This window comes from Thermobia domestica, chromosome 4 (genome assembly GCF_964235325.1).
Source record: "Thermobia domestica chromosome 4, izTheDome1.hap1.1, whole genome shotgun sequence".
Taxonomy (NCBI): domain Eukaryota; kingdom Metazoa; phylum Arthropoda; class Insecta; order Zygentoma; family Lepismatidae; genus Thermobia; species Thermobia domestica.
In genome coordinates this window covers 32,081,827-32,103,670 of record NC_137457.1, presented here as the reverse complement: position 1 = coordinate 32,103,670, position 21,844 = coordinate 32,081,827, and the positions used below count along the sequence as shown (strand labels likewise).

Genomic DNA, 21,844 nt, shown 5'->3' with positions numbered 1-21,844 from the left:
TTATGATGTTTGGTTTTGCGTGAAGGTAGCAGCGATAATTTAAATCATTATAAAAGCTTTATTTACCCAGAACTATTGGTCTAACTTATCAAGAACTCTAGAACTCTTTGAGTGCTACTGAGAACTAAAAAATATAGACATGTTATGATTTTTAATTTAGCGTGAAGGAAGCACCGAAACGTTTAAATAGATGTAAAATCGTTATTTACCCAGAACTATTGGTCTAATCTATCAGAAACTGTAGAACTCTTTGAGTGCTACTCAGAACTAAAAAAAAATAGAGACATCTTAAGATTTTAGGTTTTGCCTGAAGTTAGCAGCGAAACATTAAAATCGCTATAAAATCTTTATTTCCCAGAACTATTGGTCTAACCTAGGAAGAACTCTAAAACTCTTTGAGTGCTAGTCAGAACTCTAAAAAAAATATAGAAATTTTAAGATTTTTGTATTTACGTGGTTAGCACCAAAACTTTAGAATCGCTATAAAATTTTTATTTACTCAGAACTATTGTTCTAACCTAACAAGAACTCTAGAACTCTTTGAGTGCTAGTCAGAACTCTGAAAAATATAGATATTTTAAGATTTTTGGTGTTGCGTGAAGTTAGCTCCGAAAATTTAAAATCACTATAAAATCTTTATTTACCCAGAACTATTGGTCTAACCTATGAAGAACTCTAGAACTCTTTGAGTGCTACTCAGAACTCTAAAAAAATATAGAGATTTTAAGATTTTTGGTGTTGCGTGAAGTGAGCACCGAAACTTTAAAATCGCTATAAAATATTTATTTACCCAGAACTATTGGTCTAAGCTATCAAGAACTCTATAACTCTGTGAGTTCTACTCAGAACTAAAAAAAATAGAGACGTCTTAAGATTTTAGGTTTTGCCTGATGTTAGCAGCGAAACATTAAAATCGCTATAAAATCTTTATTTCCCAGAACTATTGGTCTAACCTAGGAAGAACTCTAAAACTCTTTGAGTGCTAGTCAGAACTCTAAAAAAATATAGAAATTTTAAGATTTTTGTATTTACGTGGTTAGCACCGAAACTTTAGAATCGCTATAAAATTTTTATTTACTCAGAATTATTGTTCTAACCTAACAAGAACTCTAGAACTCTTTGAGTGCTAGTCAGAACTCTAAAAAATATAGAGATTTTAAGATTTTTGGTGTTGCGTGAAGTTAGCTCTGAAAATTTAAAATCGCTATAAAATATTTATTTACGCAGAACTATTGTTCTAACCTATCAAGAACTCTAGAACTCTTTGAGTGCTAGTCAGAACTCTAAAAAATATAGATATTTTAAGATTTTTGGTGTTGCGTGAAGTTAGCTCCGAAAATTTAAAATCGCTATAAAATCTTATTTACCCAGAACTATTGGTCTAACCTATCAAGAGCTCTAGAACTCTTTGAGTGCTACTCAGAACTCTAAAAAAATATAGAGATTTTAAGATTTTTGGTGTTGCGTGAAGTGAGCACCGAAACTTTAAAATCGCTGTAAAATCTTTATTTACCCAGAACTATTGGTCTAACCTATGAAGAACTCTAGAACTCTTTGAGTGCTACTCAGAACTCTAAAAAATATAGAGATTTTAAGATTTTTGATATTGCGTGAAGTGAGCACCGAAACTTAAAAATCGCTATAAAATATTTATTTACCCAGAACTATTGGTCTAACCTATGAAGAACTCTAGAACTCTTTGAGTGCTACTCAGAACTCTAAGAAAATATAGAGATTTTAAGATTTTTGGGTGTTGCGTGAGGTTAGCACCGAAACTTTAAAATCGCTATAATATCTTTATTTACCCGGAACTATGGGTCTAACCTATCAAGAACTCTAGAACTCTTTGAGTGCTACTCAGAACTCGAAAAAAATATAGAGATTTTTAGTTTTTTGTTGTTGCGTGAAGTTAGCACCGAAACTTTAAAATCGCTATAAAATATTTATTTACCCAGAACTTTTGGTCTAACCTAGCAAGAACTTTAGAACTCTTTGAGTGCTATTCAGAACTCTAAAAAATAAAGACATTTTAAGATTTTTGGTGTTGCGTGAAGTTAGCACCAAAATTTTAAATCATTATAAAATCTTTATTTAACCAGAACTATTGGTCTAATCTAGCAAGAACTCTAGAACTCTTTGAGTGCTACTCAGAACTCTAAAAAAATATGGAGATTTTAAGGTTTTTGGTGTTGCGTGAAGTTAGCACCGAAGCTTTAAAATCGCTATAATATCTTTATTTACCCGGAACTATGGGTCTAACCTATCAAGAACTCTAGAACTCTTTGAGTGCTACTCAGAACTCTAAAAAATATAGAGATTTTAAGTTTTTTGTTGTTGCGTGAAGTTAGCACCGATACTTTAAAATCGCAATAATATCTTTATTTACCCGGAACTATTTGACTAACCTATCAAGAACTCTAGAACTCTTTGAGTGCTACTCAGATCTCTAAAAAAATATCGATTTATTAAACTTTTGGTCGCTAACTTCACGGGGTTTACTATTGTATTACACCAAAAACAGGTTGCACATTCTATTGAGGTTACACATGTATAGTCATGCCAGGAAATATTATCTCTATTTCATCAGTTTGAAGTGTACTCTTTTCATTTATTTGCTTTTATTAAGGTTTTCTAAATATATTTGCTTGCTGTTGTTTCATACTATCAGGAGATATTTTAAAATATGGTGTCTATAAATCTGAGTTAAATAAATGGTCTTCGTGAAATAACAACTTTTTTTAAAAATCTTTGGAAAATATAGTTTTGTTTTAATAATATTTTTAATATTTTATATACGTTCATGCATTGAAAACAACATTATTAAAGAAACAAAAGAAACAGCATTTAGTAAACAAACAAAACAATCAATATCGGGGCACCCAAACACTTGAAAAATGCGGAACATTAAACACAACATGATACAAAATTAGACGTCTTCATCTTCCTTGGTGGTTTTCCAAGTCGATATTCCATTATAGAATGGTAATGTTTCGATAGGACATACTTCATCAACTTCTCTCAACTGTTGACTGCTGTTGTCACTCACTGTTCATAGCTTTTAAACCATCAATGTAGTAACATACCTCATTCACAAAAGAAACGATAACGGATTGTGCAAGTGACGGAGTAAGTGCCAACACATAACAAAGGTTCAGTTTTCAACCAGAAATACTCCACTCGTAGCGCCATCTGAAAGGCGAATTATACGTGAGAGGAACAGCAGTACTAGTCCAGGACAGATACTGCTTTTCCACTTATTCAGCACCATGACTATTTTTTATAGCTGGTATAACATGCGAGGGCTTGCAAATTGTATTGTTCTTTATTGCAACATGTAGATCTATGTTTTATGTGTTACTTTTGTCAGTTATCTCAAAATGGCTGATTTTGAACTAGTACTGTTTTTCCACTCACCGATTCAATTGTACTCTATATTATGTTATCTTTATAGAAACCTGTCACGGGTTATCAGAAATGAGTAACAAATAGCAGAAGGGGTATATGACATCAACTTTGAGCTTCGTAAGCTTGCATATTTATTTTATAGTTGACATTTTGTAACTTTCCTATTCTTAAGACCACACATTTCTGAGGGGCAAAGGTGTCTCAGTGGTAAAGCATTCACCTCTGATGCTTGGGGCCTCTGGTTAGACTCCAGCTCCCGCGAAGTGGGTTTTGTGGTGAGCAAACACCGTCTGCGTGAATTTCGTCGGTATTCTTCTGTTTCCTCCCACTTTCTTCAATACATTCTTTTTATTCATTCTTATCATCATCATTGTTATTGCCTTTAGCTTACGCAGCATGTTCGTGGGACGTAAAACTGAAATATTTCATTTCATTTTTCTTAATTATGTAAAATACAAGTCTATAGTCGCGTAGCATAACGAAATACAGAGCATTATGTATAAGGAAGTGATATTAAGAAATGCGTTAAAAGAGAAAATGCCATTATAGGGCTATCAATTTACTAAGCTATTATGATATTAATGATGTTTTGTGTTCATTTGTCTCGAACTTAATGTTCTCTTTCAGCAGCGAGTCTGATGATACCTCTCTCGTTTCGAAGGCGAAAACATATACCACTTGTCCCAGGGAATCAAAAACACAAGTGCCTGGCAACCCTTCCTTTCACTCCAAGTGTGTGTGTGTATCCTCACGATAATCAGATCTGATAAGATCGGAATGTGAAGGCTGTGGCAAAATCGTGGCAAACAACACGCCACCAATTAGGGAAGTGGTGAGATTTTAAATCGGGTAGCGGACTTTGTAGTGTATGTTTGTTTGTGTGATCCAGGACGGCCTTCTGGGGGGAGGGGTTAATACTTCTACTTAGAGCTACTTTTAACAGCTCCAAACTCTGGGATGGGTTTTATTTAAATATATAAAATAATAAAGTTTCCTTTCCTGGAAGGAACGGACTTCTGGGGGGCGGTGGGTTTTAATACTGCTACTTAGAGCTACTTTTAACAGCTCCAAAATATGGGATCGGTTTTATTTAAATATATAAAATAATAAAGTTTCTTTTCCTGGGGGGGGGACAATCGCCCCGATAGCCCCCTGGATCCACCACTGTTGTAAGGCTGGCCCAAACACTGAGGCCCCAGAATTGGCGGGAAATATATTCCTTCAGAATATTATGTTGCAAACACTTCCACAAATATAATGGTGGTGGGTTCCGACATCCTTTTTTCATTTATATGTGCTTACATTCATTATGAAGTAAATGTAGAAGTGTTTCTGTCATTCTCTTTCTTTCTTTCTTCTCATCTTTCTCATTCTCGCTCTCTTTTCCCGACCTTTTTAAAATTTGAATAGTATATCCTCAGGTAAGATTGCTTCTCTCCACGGCCCAAGGTTTAAAGAGACCAACCTGATAAAGTTAACTATTAACAGAACTGTCCCAATAACTTCACATTAGAGATAGCGCCGTAACTTATATTTTTTGGGGGGGAGCAAGTATTAATACGTGTATTTGGGCCTCCTAGAAAAAGTTGTTTTTTCTCATTCTTGGGCCCCCTCTTTCTATCTTTCTCTTACTATTTATGCCCCCGGAGCCTGTGGGCCCTCCCTCACGGCAAGGTGTGCGGGGCCGTTACTTAAGCCCCTGGGCCCTTTCCATACATGACAAATTAATTAAGGGGACAATATTGACAAATTTCAAAGCCATACGAATAAATGTTAGCGGGGAATCTCCCTGGGGGGCAGTTGACCCTCCCTGCCCCACACAAGTTACGGCCCTGATTAGAGAAGAAGTAACTGTTTCGAAATTTACGCAACTTGCAAATACCAAACCCTACTAGTGCTAAAGTTGATGAGTTAGTGCCACTGTTACCACTGCTATAAGGGAAAGAGGGTGAAGGACTGCTAAGATTCGCTAGCCAGGTTTTGTGTCAAAACACAGCGCCAAGCTACAGTAAACGGACAATATGTGTGCCGGTCTTTGTTGTCCATTGGAATATTGTTGCTGTAATTGCATAATTGCGTGTCTGCTCCTGATATACGTGAATTAGCAATGCAATCCAATGAATTCTGTAACGTCTCTGTTGAATTAGGCGTTTTCGAAAAGAACTTCAGAACTAAACCTACTTGTGAAAGACATCGGAAGACCGGATCCGACTCGCAATATAACGTAAGTAATTAGAAGTCAAAAACGAACATTTACAAGGAAGTTTAATCTCAACTTGTACGAACATCATAAGTGGTTATGTGAATGTGAAATTTTAACGCTTTGTTTTGTTTTTCCTGTTTGTTGTTCGGGGCGAGGGAAGATGGATGGGGTAAAAAAATGTGCGGATATCCAGCATCTGCACGACAAAATAAATAAATTAATAAACATGAAAATTCGTCAGCTCATATAAAACACGTCCTAATATCACTGTGTTGGAAAGTGTGAATGTTGCTGCTCAACTAGATGCTGGTTATAGACGGTCCATTGAGAATCACAATCAAAAAATAACACAAAACAGGTACGGTGCTCAATATAATCATCAATTGCATTTGGTTTCGTGGCACCTTCGAATTGACTTCAAGAGGACATGATGAAAAACAGACTCTTCTTCAAATCGAGGCGTATTTCATAGATTAATTAATTTCGGTGCAGAACTTGACAGAGCTCTCAAGAGACATTTAGAAAGCGCAACAATTTTCAAGAGTACATAAAAAATCATACAAAATGAGGTCCTCCATTGCATGCTTGAAGCATGCCATGAGGAAATCGCTATTATTATTATTATTATTTGTACTAACTATTATTGTTATTATTATTGTTTTTGTTGTTGTTGTTAGACTATTATTTATAATAATAATAATAATAATAATAATAATAATAAAGGAGAGGTCACCTATTGTGCACAACCTAAAATTCAAAGCACGAGCCGCCACTGGTACTATATCAGTTAAAATTAAGTCATGCGTCGACTGAGAATATCTACGCCACCATATTATATTTTTCATTTATTTTGAAGATTAGTCTTGAACCTCAAATTAAACTACGGCAACAAATAAGCACTTTATTTTTACTTTTTTACTATATTTCTATAAGGGAAATGCTTTTGTGGTCACCGCGGTAGTTTGAAGCTGAAGAAAGCTGTAGCGAATTGAGGCAGACAAATGGTTAGGCTGCCGAAAGGGCATCAAAATGAACGAGATAAGTGTTAAAAAATTTCTTGTGTCCTAGACGCCGGTTCTCAAACCTAGGCACCATAATATTGCAATTTCATACATGGGACTACATAATATTATTTTGGATTTAACTTATTTAGTAGCCATACTCATATTTCCAATCACCTTGACTACCTGGCGTTCAGGATTTTTCGAGCCTGAACAAGAGGAATATTAACAGAAGTTCCTCATGTATTCACTTACGTTGTTACTTTGAAGCTTCAATTTTTTTCAATAACCTCACACGAAATATTGTACTAAGTACACAAACATATGTTTATTTATATTCTAACTTGCTTCAGCCAGGCCCATATCCACGGGGGCACGGCGGCTGGCACCCCTAAATTTTTATTGGCCTCCTAAAATTTTCATGGTAGGCCTGCAAATGAACTATAATATAGTGATGAACTATAAAATGGACAAATTGGGCCCCCTACATTTTTGGGCTGGCTACGGACCTGCCGTCAGCTCTGAGGTGATTAATGTTTGGTATACGGTGGTACATTTCCAAAAGATTATATATTGAAAGTATTGCGTTTTGTGTTCCGAGGTCTATAAGTAAATAAATGCATTTTTAAATATCATAAAAGCAAACGTTTGAAGAGTTCAGGCTTTAGGTATTTGGAGCAAAGTCCTGTTCCGTGATTAATTTGAAAGTCTCTTTTGGTGAACTTTTAGGCTAATTATAGCGGATAACACTTTCAGTTCGTCTTCCTCAAATCGATTCTTCGTGTGTTAAAATGCTGGTAAGTCAAATGTGCAGATGGCACATGTTTAAGATTACTTATATCGTAAAGAAAGTCGAAATACTCGCTGTGATGTTTAAGTTGCTGAAATCTTTCTCTTTTAAAACTAACACAATCATGTCTAGAACTTTGTAATAAAAATCGATCTTGTATCTTGTTTGTGGATCTTCAATAACTTCATCCTCTGCCTCGTACACTGCCAGATCTATAAACCGCAAAACCCTGCGGTGTGGGGGGGCCCGGTCCTAAGGGGTCCAAGGGCTTTTAAAGGCATCTTGCCTGTAAATATTTTTAAATTAATTTTTAACATCTTTTTGTTGTTAGGGAAATCGGCGTTAATTTTATTTTTACACTTTTTATCATTCTTTAGAGTGTTTGATCTTTCGATATGGAGAAGGTGATCGAGCGAGCATCAATAGTGAAGTGAACCTATGTTTCCAGATTATTATTATTGCTGTCATTCGGCTTGTCTTGCAGAAATTGATGAATGAACTATATATATATATATATATATATATATATATATATATATATATATATATATATATATATATATCCAGTAGCGGCGATTGGACGTTAAAAGTGGGGGCAAGACATGGTCTGAATATTTGTATATCAGTATTAGTTTACCTGGTTGATTCTAACCTTTGTTTAACGAGAGGTTGTATAACTAACAGGATACTATATTTTTCGGTTAAAATACCGTTATTAAGTAAATTGACAAGACAAGACAAGGGGAGTAGGTACGTGCTCTTTATATTCTTAAACAACGAAGGTATAAGAAGAGATTTGATTCTTTGGTAATGAACATCTTAAAATTCTGTCTGGAAAATTGTATGATCAGATTATTTAATAACAAATTTGCAAAACAAATAAATAAAAAGGATAATATTAATCATAGTAATGAATAATGAGACTTATTTTGTAGAAGTTATATTGAAACAGGATTAATGAACAACTTATATTTTTAATTCCACACATGCTATTAAATGTATATTATTACTCTTAGAAATATAATAAATACTACAAGCGTATGCTACAATATTTAAAGAAATATTTAATTTTACAGCTTCCTGAAACATGTTCATTGCCATTAGGTGCAGTTTTCACTTTCTTGGAGTACATCAAAACTCAGCAATATTTATAATCACTCTGCAACTTAGTTATACAAAATAATCCTGAAACCTAGAATTATGTTGAATTCACTAAATTTAATTCTATATACACTCGTACACCCCTAAACATACCACTTCACTCGTATATTACACTGTAAAGCAATGGAAAAGGTAGAAATTGTTTTTTATTTCCCTGTTTTTAATCAATATTCCTTGCTATTAGAAAAAAGAAAACACATTTTAGGAACAGTCAATTTTTATGCAATTAACGAATAACTTGTGAAAGACTTTTTTCTGTTGTTTGTTTGTTTGCGAAGTCTTACACTAGACCCTTGCTAATCCGGCCATGGTCGGATTAGCGGAAGTGCCGGATAATTGAGTGTCTGACATTTATTTGATTTATTTATTAATCTTGTTTTTTTTATTTATTTTGAAAACATAGGGGATATAGTGTACTGTACTTTATTAAGTCGAAGGATATAATTTTAACACATAGAGGATATACTTTATAAAATCCAATTATACATTAATTTTCAAAGAAAGCTTAGTCCTTGAGTAGTATCACTCACTATGAAACATGTCCCTAATTTTTAACCATCGTAATGATAATACGCGGCGGTGGCATTCTTTATCACGCAACCCAACTGTAAAGAATGCTACAATTTCGAATACGTACACTGAAAAAACAGCCTCAAGGTGCGTGTTTGCATGTAACAAAATTCATTTGTTTAACTTATTTTTTATTTCAGAAGAACAAACTTTGTCTGCGATTAACAAATCTGCTTTGTAACACGCAAAAAAGCTGGTTTGTTTAAACGCGACTTTGTTCAGTTTAAACAAAGTACAGAATTCATTGAACTATTTGGTTATTCCAGTTGTTAACCATTAATAAATCATTCATTTGGTTTCTGTAAACAAACAAAAATGGCGGCTTTGACTGGAGTAGAAACTCATCAGCTCGTAATATGTAATCAAGAAAATGAAGCAAATTGTGAAGCAAACAATTTGATAGCAAGAAAACTACTATCCTGGGGATTCGCAGAAGCTATACCCAAATTTGCAGGTAGGAGGAATATGTTTTTAATATTAAGTATTTAAACAAATTAAATGCTGTAACTCAATGCTTTATGAAAACAATTAATTAAAGTGTTTGGCGTAAGTGTTATATGTGGTAGCTCGTGTACAATTACTTTATTGCGTCTGAACGGTATATAATTCATATGCCCTTATATGTGGAACAGCAAAGTAGGTCTACTACGATTGCCGCTTTTTATAGCTACATGATATGATGGAATTTCTCTTTCAAAACCCTCAGTTAAGAACACCACAGGATAGGATCAATTGACAGACTCTATTTGAAACCATGAAATGTAGGATTCCTTAAACGAATAAATACGAGATGTTAAAGTATTTAGTGTGTAGGTAAACACGGTGCCTCTAATGTGCGATGTATATGACAGTCATGCATACATTGTGTACATGTTCTTTGTATCTCATTACTAGATTAAGTTTGCATAGGTTAGTGTAGGTTCTTCTCTGCTAAATAAAAGTGGTCACTAGTCCATTAAAACGGCATTCTGGAAAGGAGCATGCAACTACACGGAACTTTACCTCTACAAGTTTCATGTGTAAACAAGTTCCTGGTTGTAAACCAAGTTATCAAAAAATCTTGGGGTAAAAAAGTTACTTTCAGCAGTGATGCTATTTGAGATGTTGACCTGCAGCTTTACGAGGGTTCCGAACCACAGGAATCCCTACTAGGAATCGAAACAGGTCTCCCTCGCTGAAGACACGCAGTTAATTATATACCCACAAAGAGTTCATGATCATGAATATAATTTCTGTGGCATTACTCGAGCAAACGATTTTACCGCATTTTCACACATTTATTACATTTTCCGGTTTGTTTTTGCAGAACATGCACTAAATGTGGAGCTAGTGCATGAAACACGAACCAATTTCTGCTAGGTGGACACTAAAAAGCACGAATAATATCTAACCGAGTCAGAACCGGAGCGCAGCAGGGGAGCCCGAGTAGAGCAAGAGGTGTGTCAGGAGGGAGCAGGCGCGTCAGCGACATGGGGCATACGCATAAACGAGGATAGTGGAAGAATACGTAAAATATCCGCAATAATTTTTACTACAAAAACACTTAAGTAATCGTAATAATTCTTATCTACGAGATGGCTTCCTCTTTCCAGGATACTGATGGCCTGCTGCGAGGAAGAAGTTAGTCTGTTCTGAATTTTTACTTTTCCACACTTCGCACAGTTGATTTTACGTTTCAACATACCATGACGCTGCAAAGAGTAAAATATGACGTTCTTTATCACACAATTCTTTGTAATAAAAGCATATGTTCGCAGTATATATATCACAAACGTCCATTGTTAACTCGAACAGAATATTCCCGCCGTTTATTTCCACCTTCTTCGCATTCTTGCATTCTTCCGCTTTAATAAATAGTAATACTTAGTATACGTTCACTACGATCCAAAATGTATTTCAGTATGCTATCCACTGACATCTTATTTTACCTATATATTTTGTTTTGGGTAGAACCGTCTGCTCGAGTAAACCCATTTTTTCATCTGATGTATTGAAATACATTTTGAATGGCAGTGAACGTATTCTAAGCGTAACTATTTACTGAAGCGGAAGAATGCAAGAATGCGAAGAACGTGGAAATAAACGGCTGGAATGTTCTGTTCGTGTTAGCAATGGACGTTTGTGATGGATGTAATGCAAATATACGATTTTGTTACAAAGGATTGTGCGGTAAAGAGCGCCATGGTATGTTGAGGCATAAAATCTACTGTGCGAAGTGTGGAGAAGAAGTAAAAATTCAGAACAGACGAATTTCTTCTCGCAGTTGAAGCCATTTTAAAGGTAAGAATTATTGTGATTATTTAAGTGTTTTTGAACGTAAAAATTGTTGAGGATATTTTGTGAATGTTTCCACTATTCTCGTTTATGAGTATGCCCCAGTCGCTGACGCGCCTGCTCCCTACGGACGCACTCGCTTGCTCCACTTGGGCCGCCTGCTAACCTCCTGCCCTGACTCGGTTAGTTCTTTTTAATACGTACTTTTTAATGGCCACCTAGCACAAGTTGGTTCGTGGTTTATGCACTAGATCCTCATTAAGTGCATGTTCTGCAAAAAGAAATCTTAAAATGCAAAGTAAGTGTAAAAATTTGGTAGAACCGTCTGCTCGAGTAATGCCAACTCACGAATGAACCCTGATACGACATTAGAATAAAGTTCCCTCAAAGTATATATAAAGAAAGGCACCTTGGAATTTATAATATTTGTGCTGGCCTATTCTTAAACTGTGCGATTAGGGCAGTCAATTAAGCTGAGACTTGTCTATGTTGTTATGCTGTTGGTATAGGAAGTTACATACCCAGAAACACGTTGTATATTTTGCTTTACTGTACTTTGACTGTTTGTACTATGCTGATGGAAAATTTTGTTCCTGAGTACCGGTATTTCAGCTTCGTATTGTAAAAGTTACAGTGATATTGCAGCTACTGAGAGAATACAACTGCAATTTTTTACCGAGCAAATCATTTTGGTAATATATTAAAAAAAAGCCGACATCATGTGTACGTACAAAGTAGCCTAACAGAAACTGTTGTACCTAGGGGCAATAATAAATCTAATTATAATCGATTGTTTTTTAAGGTTGACCAGAGAATTTTTAAAGTTTTTTGTTTCAGCCATTATTATTTTGTTCAAATAGAGTTTTTTGTTTTATTCATTTATGTTACACATTGATAGATATACCTTCGTTTAACCTTAACGTCCTCATGCAACAGCGAGGTAATGAAGGACGAGACCTGCAGTTTAAAGTTGGATATGAGCCACTATTCTTTGCACAAACAAATCATCCTTCACCTTGACTCGAATCCAGGATTGGGGTGACAGTGGGCTCAGTGCTGGAACTTCACGTCTGGTGCGTAGGTTTTCTTGGTATTCTCCCGTTTGCTCCCACTTTCTTCATTCCACCATTTCATTTATTCTCTTCATCATCCTTTAGTCTACCAGGAATACCCATAGGACATAAAACTCAAAGATTTCATTTTTGAACCCAGATTTTTTTGGTTACAAAGGCTACCAGCCACAATCTCTTCCACATAGGACATTTTTTAAAAATACGTTGTATTGATCTTACATACTTGTGAATATTTTAAGAGTTATTTCAGAAAGATAAAAATACAGAACCAAACCAGAGACATTAGTGTACAGAGTTATGCACATTTTTAAAATAAATGGGAACGTCAAAACGCTACAGAATACGGAACATCTAATTAAGTCCAAGTTAGATTACCGAGTCAAATACAGCGATGTAATTTAACTTGCATTTCTATAAGAGAAGTGATTAACGATATTATTCGTTGAATTCAGTCGTTCTTTGAACCATTCATATTATTTTGTGGAGAAGGGGTTAAACCATTTTCTTTCTTGTAGAAAAAAGTTAAAACCATGCTGGTTTCAACAAGTCAACTCAGGTTTTCAGTAGTTTATTTCTTATAAAATAAACTATGAAAAGCAGTATCAAGTGGTAGAATCTTTGCAAGCGCACAAACCCTTTGAGCTACGTTGGTAAGGAGCCCTCTATGTTAAATGACAAACCATCATTTCCAGTCCAGTAGGCTGTTCGGACAGAAAGTAAGAACACGCATAAGTGGCACAATCAACTTGCAGATTGCTGTTTGAGGAAACTTAGAAAATACATGAAATTATAACGCTGCATTGTTGATAGGATGAGAGCCCAAGGGAACAGCATGCTGTACTGCCAACGTTGCGTTTTCATTAAATATAGGGTGCCTTCCCAGCAGGATTGTCTGGTTTAAACTAGATAGGTTCAAAAAAAGGTTGAAGCAAAAAAAAAAAAATCTCAAGTTCGCTGATATTTATGGTGATGTTTTGCTCATATTTCACACGACCTGTGTTAATTGCATCTAGTTTTCACCTTGCAATCAAGGAGTCCAGGCTTCAATTCCCGGTGGGACATTTTTTTTTCAGCTGCAGTACTCTCCCCGCTTGTCGAGTGGCTAGACGCGCGCCTTTGGAGCATGGGATCCCGGGTTCGATTTCAGGGCAAGCGGTGGCTCGGATTTGACTTTAAAGTGTAGGCCCATACCTCATATAGCCTTGCTGCTGAAAAGGGGTGCTTAACTTCAATAACCAAAACAAATCAATCTTCCAAGTGCATTCTAGAACGTTTCATGCAAAGGAGTTGCTTTGTTTAGTTTAATTGATTACTGAGAAATTTACTGAAGCAATTATCATTTTACAGAACAAGAAATTGATGATGAGTCATTTCCCTTGCTTACATATACGATGATAGAAAATTTGTTTCCGAAGATTGGACAAAGAGCGAAATTTCTCAACAAATATGAAAACTATAAGAGATCTCTGACTGTTTCACCTGTGGAAATAGGTGTAGGACTTGAGAATGACCAGGTACTGTAGTATATAAAATGTTTTGTTTAGAAATGATTAGTGCCGATTTCGTAGTAGCACCAAGTCAAGACACGACTATGAAATGGGTGCATATACATTGGTTGATTTAAATACCCTGTATTGTTCAAGTAATTGTAAACAAATAACTATAACTTATACCACCTGGTATTTTGTATTATTTTCCAAATATTAAAGAATCTAAAATTTCGTTTTGTATTCACATTATTGAAATTATTAAGAAATTGAACTTTCTTCACAGGAAATATTTGAGAATATCAGTAGCTTACAAAATTTTGAGGAAAGCAGCAGTACAATCACGTCTTTTGCGATAAGTGAAACGAGTTCGCTTAGTTCTCCTGAAAACAAAGAAAAACAAGTGTCAGAAGAAACCAGAGAGGTTGATACCAATCCTTTCCAGAAAGTAATTAACGTTCAGGTGAGAATTGCTATGTTTATAACTCTGAAAAGCATGTAGTTGAAGAGAGTGTAGCGTAGCTTCTATCATTAGACTCCATAGGCATTTGTATGTATGTGTCTCTTCGTGTATCTAGTCCACGATAACTCGTAAAACAGGGGGCCACGGGGATTACGTTGTAGCGCGTTGCCGTGGTTCGATCCCAGCTCGTGCAGATTGGGCGTTTTCTCGGTGTTCTGCAGTTTCCTCTCACCTTCTACATTCATCATTTCGTTCATTTCTGAATAAAATGGTTTCTGTTCACGAACCTAGGTTTGATAAATTCTGAGTAATATAAGTTAACGAAAAACCCTTACCAATGCAAAAATCAGCGTGCATTTTAAAACAAAAATGGCTGCCATATGGAAACCAAAAGTACTAGAATGTAAATAATGTTCATTTTGAACTACGAAAATGTTAAGGCAACTGCACAAAAATATTTTTTTTTAATGGTCGAGCAACCAGTGTTGTATCACTTTATGTGGATTGACTCAGATGCTACAATTCATCAATACTTCGAATACAATTCTCGAGTGCTTATCCTCAGGAAAATTTTAAAGATTACATCACTTCACGTAGCTGGATCGTTACATGCTATGATTTACTACAGCAGTAGCAAAGTAATTATTCATAGGTTCTCATAAGTATTTTGTTATGCCGAAGTACATCATGAGCCAGCTACAACGTGATCTTTAAAACCTCCCTGACGATAAACATTCGAAACTTGTGCTCGAAATATTAGATATATTTGAAGAATTATGGTAGTAATACGAATAATGTCAGGTTACTAAGTGACAGAAACTAATACGTGTTCTTTATGTTCCATTCACAATTATAGATATTTCATCACATTGAAACAATGAGGAACATATAAAAAGCTTTCATTAAACTATCTTTGAAAATGAAATGAAATCTTTGAGTTTTACGTCCCACGGTTATGCCGGTTAGGCTAAAGGAGACGGTGATTATGAGAGATGAGTGAAATGGTGGAATGAAGAAAGTGGGAGGAAACGGGAGAACCCCGAGAAAACCCACGAGCACGGTGTTTGTCCACCACAAAGTTCACTTGGCGGAGGCTGGGATCGAACCCGGGACCCCAAGCACCAGAGGTGAACGCTCTACCACTGAGCCACCGCGCCCCCTAAACTATCTTTGAATGGCTTGGGGTAATATATGTGTTGTTCCGAAAAAAAAAGTACAAAAACATTAGTCAAGGTAAGAACACTATCATGTTTACTACCGTCTAATCTCGATTTTTGCAAACTTCTGAACAGAAACTAGTAACGAGTTATACAAGAATCCTAACAATAGTGAAATCGCAATTAAAAAAAAAAAAATCAGGCATATGGTCCTAAGCTCTTTGTTTGTAGAAACTAGTACATCGTTTTGAGAAAAATAGAAATGTACTATTTACTTTTAAGAGATTTGAGAGAAGACTAATCATAAAACTGTATAATTGTATTATAGGTTGTAAGAGATATATTAGCCCAGTCTCTTCTGGGAACATCTATTTTAAAATCTTACCAAGATAAAAATAAGTTGGATGGAAAAGCAAGGAGACATATTGTATCCATTATAGTAGATCATTATATGGAGTTATGGTGTGGATTGTAAGTATATCTTTTAGCTATTTCAACATTCAAGTAAGTGATACTATATGCCATATTTTACCCTTTTTACAGGAAATCGTATATAAATATCATTTATTGTGATCATTGTCCATTTATCATTGTATTGGCTGCTTTAGTTTTGTCACTTTTGTATGAAAATTCAAGTCATATTGCTTACGGTTGTTGTGGAATGCAGTTTGAGGTGTAGAATTTAACGCTTGCCTCCAAACAGGATTAATTTATGTTCACCAACCAAACACTTGGGACGCATGATTGATGTTAATATGAATTTCAAACTGATGACGCGCCTCAAATATGGTGTTAGTAAATATTGAAAGATGTTTTCAGGTGTCTAATGCATCTTAATGGACAAAAGATATAACTTGTGTAAGGACAGTCTGAAGAAAATGCTTAAGATTCATGTAATCTTAAGTGAACTTTGTGATATATGGCATGAGTTCTTTATCTAGTGCAAGGGAAGGATATACCTGTTACAATGGTTCACGAACAGTGTGCTCCTGCAAGGTGAAAGGTGTGACGCAAGTGTTTACGCATTGTTAGAAATTTTTTGTCGATTATTTATTATTGATAGTTCCAGTTACTGTACTTCATATACTTGTACACTAATTGATTTTCAGTAGTATTTTATGGGGCCGCAATGGCTCAGTGCAGAGTTCTCACTTGGTTTGATCTCAGCTTGCGCTAGTGAGTTTTGTGTTGGAGAAACGCCGTGCACAAGGATTTTTCGAGGTTCTCCCGTTTCCGCCAACTTTCTTATTCCCCCATTTCATTCATTCTCATCATCACCATCTCCTTCAGTCTACAGTGGTAACGCTTGGCGTGGTCGCTAACGCTCTCGCCTTTTGTGCGAGCGGTCCCGGCTTCGATTCCCGCTGGGGTCACTCGGTCGAAAAAGTGTAAGAGAAAACAGGTAATTGTGGATTACGACAGGCGTTCCGGATGAAATAACGTCCAGAAAACACTTACCCTATCCTCTTTTTTCTCTTTCTTTCTTTCGATTTTAATCTACTAGTTTCTGTGCACTCTTTCCATTATACTAGTGAAGAAGACTTAGCTTTTTCAACATATTTTACAGGCAAGGGCGCCGATTCTAGGAGGGCCGGGCCCTCCCAAAGCTCGTGTGAGCCCCAGAACTGTTCTTATGAACATAGAATATTTGACATAATTTGAATGCATAATTTGTCTTAAAATCCTCATATATACCTTCTGCATCTGAATGGGCCCCCAAATTTACAGAGAAATCGGCGCCCTTGTTTACAGACTGCTAAATTTCAAAGTATGCAGTCGTATGTGGCGCTCAACTTTGTTTTGAATTTTGAATTCAGCGTATTATACTGGAAATATACTAAGAATTTCCAAATCAACTGCAGTGGTTCTTGGATCAAAAAACGGAGACGTTAATGACTGCCAAAATACGTGCTTCTGAGAAAAAAAATACAGGGAGGTAAAGTATCCGAGCTTATCGCAAAGGTCAAGAAACTCCACGCAATAGCTGAAATGTAATTAATGTTGCTTACAAAGACAGTAATCCTGGGTTCAGCTAATAGTGAAATTTATGAACTGTCCTTTCAGCCGACAATCAATCGCAAAAAGTACTTTCAACTACATATTTCTGTGAAGTGGGCTTTGAGACTTTTGAAATTAAAACGTCAAAGAGAAAAGGCTGAAATCCGTCGGTCAGGAATGTAGAGCTCAAATCAATTGCCCTCTTCTGTCTCAATAGATTTTCATTCATTTTTATAATTTATTAATATATGCAATGTTCGATTTCTTTAATAATAATAATAATAATAATAATAATAATAATAATAATAATACGTTGATTACAGTATGAATTTGTATTAATAGTATCGTATAATAAATTTTGAAGGGAAATAACGTTTTGGTATGCCATGTAGTCATGCATAATTTAGACTGTCCCACGAGTAGAAAGAGGTGAGGAACACGGACCTAATATGAACTCACTTTCTATAACGTAGCTTTTGGTTACAGTATACAGAAGTTCACTTTCTCTGCAATTTTGTTTGTAATACAAGTATTTGTAGTGATAGTAATATTTTTGCATAACCAGTAATTATATATGAGTACTGAAATTGTATATATTTAATACATATATTTTTCTCTGTATTCATATTAGGATATCAAATACTGCTTTCGAAACCATAGCAAACACCTTACAGGAAATTTTTCCAACAGAAAACAAGGTAAGTTCTTATCATTCTACGATTGAATTAAAACAAGGTTTTCATTATTGGTCATGTTTGACTATTTTTATAAGTCCTTTTTAACACTACACATTTTCAAACAGAAAATGAGTAAATTGGTTGGTTGGTGAGTAGAGTGTAATGTCCCTTTCTCTGGCGAGCATTTCTGAGACATGTACCTATAGCTCAATGTGTGGTCTGCATCACATGAGCTCCCACCGATAAACGAACCCAAGATTTCATCGAAGGTATATACATTAATTATTTAACCACGAGAAAAGGCCACATAATGGGTAAAGTTTTCTTACAGAGTTTGGTCTGGTAAGAATAATAATTTTAAGGTATTGAAAGTTTCTATAGAATATAGTATGAAAATCATGAAATTTGTGAATAAATTTTGAAATTGAGGCAGATGCGTGTATTCAGAAGCCTTGAATAAACCATTTTGTACAATACCATTCGAATTGTTGAACTGTTTTAACATTGTTACGATAGAAAGTGTATTGTTATCTATTGATACGTGCTATGGAATACATAACTTGAATAGAAATAGTATTATCTTGTGTGTTACGTTTTTGCAATTTACTTGTATGGTTCAATGTTCTTTTTCACTTTGTTCGCTGACGTCCCAAAATTCCTAGCCAGCCAGCAATTTTTAACCGTCTTTGAAGAAGGTGACAGAGGAAACGAAGACCATACTAGTAAATCACACACATATTTAGAGGTACAATACAACGCTGTTCTTATTTGTATAACTTACAAATCATTAATAAAAAGTAATTTTGAATGTAAACTGATGTAATAGTACCTATAGTGACACGTAAAGAGTGTTTAGTTGTCAGAAATATAGTAATTTCGGGAGTTCAGAAAATTCCTCAAAGTTGTTAAAAGCCAGAAAACGCAAATTTTAATAAGTTACCATAATAATCGTATTTTCCGTAGGAAATATATTTTGTGGCTCCGAAAACTGAGGGACGTAACCAGCGTATTGCGAAAGGAAAGCTCGTTGACAAATATAGAAACAGAAGGAAAATTTTGAGAGAGACAGGGATTGTAAAATATTACAGTTCATCAAGTAATTTGAATCAAACAGAAACTAAGAAAGGTAAGAATAAGTTGAAAAACATACTCTAAATCAGATTTTGTATAACCATTGTTCCCTTTTTTGAAGGAGTTATTATATGAAGACATATTTTACAATAGTTATATGTGTAGGTAGATATAATGTTGTTGTATTAACTTAAAAGAACTTAAGTGACTCATGATTAAAAATTTTCACATTGATTCGTCTTGTTATATGTCTGTCGTATAATAATTGTCTAAATTTTCAAGGTGAAATCCCATCTTGCTCAGCGCCTCTTTCTTATACATTAACAGCAAATTCTTTACATGTAATGTGATCTAAAACAATTGCTGTTGATGTTGGAATTGGCTGCTGAAGAAGATAGGAGATCACATTGAAAGTTTCGGTAATTACTGTATGACAGACGTATACCAAGATTGCTCTTATGAAGTTTTAAGATTTAGTTTTTCGTAAGATTTACTATCAATTAGAAGAATTTGATAATTATCACTATTGATAATTGGAAAACGTTTTAAAAATACGATGGGTGTATAAAATTTATGATGTGATTGCGTTTTTTTCGATTCAGATACTGAAGCTTACGTGACAGAGGAAAATCAACCATTAGGTGATTACCGGGCTGCAGAAGAAAGCAAACAGTGGTTGAAGTATAATTGTGGACCAAGTGAAGAAATGTTAATCCATTGGAGGAATAGTAGAGCCATTCGGCAAAGAGCAGTATTAGGAGAGAAGGTCTTTACATTTTTTGAGGAATGTGCTATTTTGAAACTGCCCACATCGTACAATTTGGTAAGTTAATTACTTGTGAAACTGTTACAAACGCTTGATGTTACAAGATAGAGGATATGCCCGTACAACAAAATAATATGTCTACACGCCACTTCGTCACACCATCGTTTTTGACTCTCAATGTCCCATAACCTATTGCTAAAAATCTTGCATGTTATTTTTTCAGAATTTAACGAAAAAGTGACATTAAAAGAACCCATTGCTCTTTGCACAAAATGGAACTTCGAAGGTATTGTAGTTTGATATTTTTATGAAAGCATTTCAAGCGGATTAAAGTACAAGGCTCACATGCAAGTTTTATCGCTTCATCCATATTCCAAACTGAAATTCTTATACTTGGTGTTTTCGTTACTTTATTTTACACTTCGAATTTTATTTGTAATTGACTTTTGTATACGTCTCCCGAAATTAATTGGTGAAAGACACTTGGAGAAATTTTCGGTTACTGTTGCCGTTAATTTCGGTTAATTTTTTTTTGTAAAACTTCAAAAAAGTGTCTGTAACTGATATTTTGAGTGTTCTAAATAAAGTTCTTGAAATGTATCACTTTCACATTTTTTTATTTAGTATTTGCTATCAGATTTCCTATTGAAAATTGTTGAATTTCTATAATGAATATTCAGTAAGGTATATGTATTTTCATTGCACTCAACCTGGTTGACATTCAGTTATATTTACTTTTTTAAAACTTTGACTCAGTAACCTGCTCTATGTGTAAAAAGACCGCGTTTTTGGTTTAGCACAAACCTTCTATTATCTTTGCTCGCCCCCAGTTCGAGAAGCGTTATCTTTTTATTTTTTCTATTTATTAACAATAAACATAAGAATGTGGTTAAATTTTTCTACAACTTATAAAGTAAAATACATTTTGTGCCATGAAAATATATTAATATTAACAGAAATTATAACATTTTTTCAATAGGGTCTCATTTTCCTCCGACCTTCAATATTTTAAGGTTTTTAAGTGCTATGAAATTCATTTTAAATTACTTTGTTCTTTGTGGCTGCTTTAAAATAACGGTAAGTTCTAGGTGTGATACGCATCTTGGTATTCGACAGGTAAGAACGTTAAAATGACTTTTTTTTTTTCAACGGCTGACGATTATGCACTGAGGCCAAACGAGACGACGATGATGAAATGGATAAAAAAGATGACGTGAAGGAAGTAAAAACTGGAGGACTTAGCAAACTCACGCACACGGTGTTCCTGCACCACAAAACTCGCTTCCATTGTATTTCATAATAAAGTATTTTGATTGCATAGAAAGTGCACATCCAGAAATATTTAGGTCTGAATTTGGTTAACTTTCTGTCAATGCTTATCTGGTGAAGACAAAACACAAGGTAAAATATTTTAAAAGATTTACGAAGTTTCCGAAGGGGTTTGAAGCCTGAATCCCTGTATATATATATATATATATATATATATATATATATATATATATATATATATATATATATATATATATATATATATATATATACTACAATGAAGCAACGTATGCTTGTGACTGATCTATGTTTATGACTTGTCAGGTGGTAAATTTCCCTTCTATAATAGAACAAATTGTATTATGTAACAAACAATGGCAATAGCACAAATAGTTCTTAATTATTATGTCACGCAGATTCTACTTTAAGTGATGATTTTCTTCAATATGTTACTGATTATTTATTTTCTATAAATAATA

At 34.8% G+C, this 21,844-nt stretch overlaps 1 protein-coding gene across 1 annotated transcript; it reads left to right on the top strand.

The window, feature by feature from the left end:
• Positions 1–9,198: 9,198 nt before the first annotated feature.
• Positions 9,199–20,696, top strand: LOC145683817 (uncharacterized). Its single transcript, XM_081755411.1, has 7 exons — positions 9,199–9,584; positions 13,825–13,991; positions 14,251–14,427; positions 15,913–16,055; positions 18,214–18,280; positions 19,223–19,385; positions 19,933–20,696. The coding sequence occupies exons 1-7, from the start codon at positions 9,446–9,448 to the stop codon at positions 20,160–20,162; spliced, it is 1,086 nt and encodes a 361-aa protein (XP_081611537.1). The 5' UTR covers positions 9,199–9,445; the 3' UTR covers positions 20,163–20,696.
• The last annotated feature ends 1,148 nt before the right edge of the window (positions 20,697–21,844 follow it).

Bases quoted from the DNA above. Each gene is read 5' to 3' on its own strand.
- LOC145683817 (XM_081755411.1), top strand. From the start codon at position 9,446: ATGGCGGCTTTGACTGGAGTAGAAACTCATCAGCTCGTAATATGTAAT. The intron at 14,428-15,912 runs GTGAGAATTGCT...ATTGTATTATAG, and splicing joins AGAAAGTAATTAACGTTCAG to GTTGTAAGAGATATATTAGC. The intron at 19,386-19,932 runs GTAAGAATAAGT...TTTTCGATTCAG, and splicing joins TCAAACAGAAACTAAGAAAG to ATACTGAAGCTTACGTGACA.